The 6,000-nt window shown below is 42.2% G+C and overlaps 1 protein-coding gene across 2 annotated transcripts in view; it reads right to left on the bottom strand.

Annotated features, from left to right (window-relative positions):
• scyl2 (SCY1 like pseudokinase 2) overlaps positions 1-4,624 on the bottom strand; it is a 13,368-nt gene extending 8,744 nt beyond the window's left edge. For both annotated transcript variants that reach the window (XM_020599546.1, XM_020599547.1), the window contains exons 1-8: positions 4,503-4,624; positions 2,705-2,901; positions 2,360-2,517; positions 2,013-2,157; positions 1,586-1,735; positions 1,274-1,495; positions 704-820; positions 476-601 (exon numbers count right to left, since the gene is read on the bottom strand). In XM_020599546.1, the coding sequence (XP_020455202.1) occupies positions 476-601; positions 704-820; positions 1,274-1,495; positions 1,586-1,735; positions 2,013-2,157; positions 2,360-2,517; positions 2,705-2,881 (1,095 nt within the window). In that variant the 5' untranslated portion in view covers positions 2,882-2,901; positions 4,503-4,624. The remainder of the gene's footprint in view (positions 1-475; positions 602-703; positions 821-1,273; positions 1,496-1,585; positions 1,736-2,012; positions 2,158-2,359; positions 2,518-2,704; positions 2,902-4,502) is intronic.
• Positions 4,625-6,000: the final 1,376 nt, after the last annotated feature.

Genomic DNA, 6,000 nt, shown 5'->3' with positions numbered 1-6,000 from the left:
CTAAGCTGGGGAGCTATGAGCAAGCCCACACCAGCCCGCCGCCTCTCACCGTGGGCAACTCCAGAGTAGTAGAAAGTCCAGCCTCTCTCGAGGAGTAAGGTTCCAAGTAGAACATGCAAAAACAAAAATAACAAATCAACAGGAAATGGAGAGCGGCAGAACCCACAATCGCTTACCTGTGTGTGAGTTTGTACATAACTGACAATAACAATGTGTTGTAATTGATATAGGAGTACTGAAAGGATTATTTGGCAGTAACACGAGTACTAAGCTACTTAAAATGGAGGATTACTGAATAGATTTAGATTTGCAGTAACCATAAATTATAAAGATCTGGGAAATTCCCATACTTGTACTATAATTATTATCATTATTTTATCATAGTACAAGCACACTGTTTTTTTTGTTTGTTTGTTTTTACTTGGTTTACTTGTTGTACCCACTATACACCTATTTAAAACCAACAAAGGCTTACCTTGGGGAGTTGTGGCAGGACTTTGGGGAGGCCTTTGTAGAACTGAGACTTCTGCAGGTTGTCTCTCTGGAAGAGGGAGTCAAAGTACTGGAGAGTAACAGCACCCACGTCATCAAAAAATGGGATCTGAGTTCCACAAAAAAAAAAACAAGCACATACTTTGTAAATATGCTACAGAAGCTGATTTGTTCTTCTTTGTATCTTCACGCATGTCATAGGAAAGCAAACCTTAGTCATCTGGTCGGCATCAGGCCGGACAGTGGGTGTGACACTGAGCAACATCTTGACATGCTCCCGCACCTCCTCAGGGATCTTGTTCAACAGTGCTGGACTCATGCTAGTCAACTACAGTTGGAAAAACACAGAATCAATGGAACTAAATGGAGGAGAATCAAATCTGTGATTGATAATAGTAACATACTCTTAAAGTGCAATGTGCTGAATGACCCAATTTATAAGTAAATAAGAAATCCAAACATATTTCCATTTTACTACTGAAATCAAACCCTGACAACACATATCTGCTGCACTATGAGCCAGACACTGACTCATATCTGAGAACACGTGCAGCTGCCCGAGAGACAACCAAGAGAAGAGGAAAAAATTAGCATGTGTGGAAAGAAAATTTTCCTTGAATGTGCGCTGCAGTAGTTTTTTCTTAAGATCAAAATGTCATAAAGAAGTATGCCCAACCCAAGTTAAAGTGACACATTTGTCACAATATTATGAAAAAGTTATGATACTCTGAGCCTAGCAGAGCACTTGTCATGCTCAGACATTTGGTTCCCCTCCTCTCACCTGGTCCAGCTGCTTGCTGAAACTCTTAAAAATGTCATGTTTTTTGACTTGGAAAACAGGCTTGCCCTCATTGAAGACGGCATGCATGACCACACCCAGCGAGTACATGTCAGAGGCAGAGTCACAGCTGACGGACAGGATGTACTCAGGAGCCAGGTACTCTGGGTTGGGGAGGCAGAGTGAGGGAAGGTTGGGCTCCCACTCTTTACAGGTGTATTTAGGCTGAAGGGGGTGAGAATATACAGATGTGACAATGCTGCTTAAACATTATTGTGGCAATAATCTTGGTTTTAAGCTCTGCCCTCAACATACCTCTGTATCAGAGGGGTTTGTGGAGGAGATGCTGAAGTCAAAGCCCATAATCTTCCACGCTCCACTCTTGTTGAGGATGATATTTTCTGGACACAGGTTGCCATGGACCATTTTCACTCCACTGTGGAGAAAGGACAAACCCTCCGAGATCTAAGGAGAAAGTAAAAAAAATGCAGGAAAAGGAAGACTGATAAAAGCTCACAGTTTGCATTCAAGTGCAAACTGTTTGACAATGAATCAGGATAAGTTATTACAACACATAGCACACAAAATGTCAACTTGGTAAAGTGTGATTGCATGTTATAAACATTTATAAACATTTTAGAGACCAAAGAAATAATCAAAAAACATTTGGCAGACTTAACAATAACAGAAAATGTTTAGTTGCAGCTGTACATCAAGCAATATCATGTTGGTGCACTCTCACCTGAAGCAAGCCATACTTTGTCTCCACATCAAAGAGTTTGTACTCCTTGATGTCGTTGGGTACGGGGCTGGGCAAGTTGTCCCACTGGCCCAGCACATTGGACAGACTGGCAAACACTGGCTCCGTACAGAACGCCAAGCAATCTCTGAGGGCCGGACACAGGAATAACTCCAGTATAATTAGAAACAACTGCTGGTTAAATGTTGAGGTATACATGAACAGGCAGACGCACTCCATTATGCAGCCACCCCCCACCACGGAATGTTAAGCCCCTCTTTATATGCTGTGACTCAATCTGTCCTTAATATACCCCTTTGTATGAATTTGTGAGTATATGTGTTAATCACCGTGACTCTTCCAGGGGATGCTGCACAGTCAGGAGACGAGGGTGACGCAGTCTGGTCAGCTGTTGCACACCCCTTTTCAAGGAATCAGTCATTTGGTCCTTGTCAAATTTCTGATACTTGTCAATCATCTTCTTATCGAACACAAACACTGCCACTTCCTGGAGCATTAAAGACACACAAGGTGCTTAAATGAGCTTTAATTTGTCCTGTAGCTGCTGATGATGAGGAAAGTGCTTAGCTGATCTCATCACAAGCAGCACGAGCACAGTCAATTATTTATCCATTTAACCCTGAACTTAGATGAACTGCAGCCAGTGTGATCAGGGGCAGGATATTAACACACACCTGTTTGGTGGACTTCTTGGTGCCATTATAGATCCTCCAACACAAGCCAGGACCCCCACTGGCGATATGCCGTCCGACCTCAAACTCCCGTGTCACTGGGTTTCCCATGACAGCACTGGTGACATCTGCCGTCACCTTGGTGACCGTGCTTTTCAACTTGTTCAGCATGGACTCCATGTTTCTTCCTGACTTGGCAGCTGAGGTCAAAAAGTGGACGACAGACCACCCAGGATAGGTAAGCAGTAAAACAAAAACACACTTTTTTAACTAAAAGGTCCAACAGTCAAATGACAGAACAACAACAGTAGTCTCTGTAATCACTGATGGAAACTGCAGCCACTGCCTTTTTTATGATAAGAAAAAGCCTTCAACAATCCATTACACACACACACACACACACAAACACACACACACACACACACTCTAACGCATCTGCTTGAAAATTTGCACATCAAAGTGTCCACCAGCGTCCTGGCTGTGCTGGCTCAGGAGAATAAGTACTGTACCAGCCACAGCTGTGCCCAGAAATGTGAAATAACTCAGAGTAACCTCAACCCTACCACATTAAGGCTCTATTTCGAAATACTTGAGACAACCTTGAAAGCATGTCAGGCAAGAGGAAGTCAGACAAAAGACCACAGCTGAGGGTGACACAGTCAAATAATATCTAAGTGAACAGTTAATTCATGGTTGCATTTGTGTTGAGTGGGCTTCTAATACTTTATTTTACTGCACTGAAACAATAAGCTTTATAATACATACCAATAACAAATAATTGAGATACACTTTACAGTCTGCATAATTAATGTCCTTGTTTGTGTTATATATTTATTTAAAAGCCAAAACACCGAAGCGTCGTTGGAAAATGTGGATCTGTTCAGAAAATACTGCAGGACTTCCGGCCTGAAACCCTCCATGGAATCAGCTGGCTCACCGAACTGTCAACACTGCGGTAGGTTTCACTGTGCCATTACACATAATTCACTTCATGGCTTTAAAGAGTGGCCACAAACACGTCTTACTACAAACCAAAGCGAACGTATGTCAATGAGGTGTAGCGTTAATATTTAATAACATATTTCTCCTGGCATGAGGCTGTTAAAAGGTTTTACTGGTAACAGTTTTGAACGAATTATGTAGTAAGGAGTAGCCACTGTTATTTTCGATAACAATGATTTATTTTCATTAATTAGAATATGTTAATATCGGGTGGCAGCTGGTGGACAGACGAACATTGAGAGCAAAGGGATTATACATTCACCTCACCAAAGCCACCTGCGCAGAGCCTATCGTTAACATTATCTGGGGAGCCAACCTAGCCTAGCACTGTCGTTAGCAGCAATACATTATTACCCGGTTTATTAATACTTGGTTGGAATAATTTGACAAGATACTTGCGCGAAAACATGAAACCATATGTATACATGTCGCTTAGCGTGACTGCCACAGCTGATTGGGAAATAACTGTTACAATGATGTTAGCTAAGTTTACCGTCTTCATTAGCCTGAACGCACACATCGACACTAGCACAGCACTATCATACCATCGCTATAAGTTAACAGCTATCTTCCCAAATTATATTAACCCTCTGACCACCCATGTAGCTCACATGGCTGACATCATCCTTGCAATCTGTCGGCTAACGCGAAAGGCTTGTTTATACAAACAGATCACGGTACCCACATTACAGCTAACTAGCCAACAACGCGCAATAAGACAGTGACGTTACCACCTTTACAGTGAAAGCTCGGGTTTTTTATATATACATATATATATGTATATAAAGCTGTCACTCACCTTAATACGAAAAGGTGTCAATTTTATTTATTATTGTAAGTGGGCTCTCAGCAGTACCACTGTCAGTGATGGCTGTGAAACACAGCCCCCATGTCTAACAGTAGCAAATGAGTTAGCTTAGTGCTCTAGTGAACGAACAACCCGACTTCCGGGTTATTAATGAAGTCAGGTGAGTAACGTCATCAAATGTTTTAAAATACTATTTTCAGTCATTCTACATTATGTATAATTAAACTGTACATCAAACCTCTGGATTCACAGTTTACATAAACACTCTGGATGTAGTTTAAATTATAATGCTTAAAATAAGGGACATCCTCTCAAGGTAAATGGGACTCTGCCTATACAATAAGCAGAAAACGTCATTCCCAGTGATGGGACTGATACCTGTGACAGCAAACCAGTACACTGGTATATCTGTAGACAACTAGCAATCAAAATACAGTCATGGCCAAAAATATTGGCACCCCTGCATTTCTGTCAGACAACGCACCACTTCTCCCAGAAAATTGTTGCAATCACAAGTCCTTTGGTTTTCCCATGCTTTTTTCTTTTGTTTGCATTGGAAAAACACAAAAAAGCAGAAAAAAGGCAAATCTGATACACTCCACACAGAACTCCAAAAATGAACTGGACAGAATTATTGATACCTTTTCAAAATCATCAGAAATAGTTGTATTTCAAGCATGTGATGCTCCTTTAATTTAAGGATTTGGCCAAGTATGTTACACACACAAGGAATTTGTTTCCGGTAGAGAACCAAGGCAGCCATCTGCAGTGCCAGCTCATACCAATGGCTCTAACCGTCGGGGGGCAACGTGGGGGTTCAGTGTTTTGCCTAAGGACAGCTCGACATTGAAAAGCACAGACAGTCTAAAGGCTCCAAGTCCATCTCCAGAGATCTGGTTGTTCCTGTGTCCAATGTGTACAACACTGTCAAGAAGTTTACAGCCCATGGTGCCGTAGCTGATCTCCCTGGACGTGGACGAAAGAGAAAAATAGATGACAGACTGCAACAAAGGACTGTTTAGATGGTGGATAAACAACCTCACTCAACCTCCAGACAAATTCAAGCTGACCTGCAGGCACAGGGTGCAACAGTGTCAGCTTGCACTATCTGTCACCTTCTGAATGACAAGGGACGCTATGGTAAGAGACTCATGGGGCCCCCACTGCTAACACGTAAAGGCTCCAAGTCCATCTCCAGAGATCTGGTTGTTCCTGTGTCCAATGTGTACAACACTGTCAAGAAGTTTACAGCCCATGGCACCGTAGCTGATCTCCCTGGACGTGGACGAAAGAGAAAAATAGATGACAGACTGCAACAAAGGACTGTTTAGATGGTGGATAAAGAACCTCACTCAACCTTGATCTTTCTGGGACAATGTCCTGTGGACAGGTGAGACTAAACTAGAGCTTTTTGGCCAAGCACATCATTCTGCTGTTGTCAGAAAATGAAATGAGGCCTTCAAAGAAAAGTACATGGTCCCTACAGTCA

This window comes from Monopterus albus, unplaced genomic scaffold, assembly GCF_001952655.1.
Source record: "Monopterus albus unplaced genomic scaffold, M_albus_1.0 scaffold41.1, whole genome shotgun sequence".
NCBI classification, from domain to species: Eukaryota; Metazoa; Chordata; class Actinopteri; order Synbranchiformes; family Synbranchidae; genus Monopterus; species Monopterus albus.
Note: the sequence above shows the minus strand (reverse complement) of the source record. Positions and strands in the feature narration are given on the sequence as shown.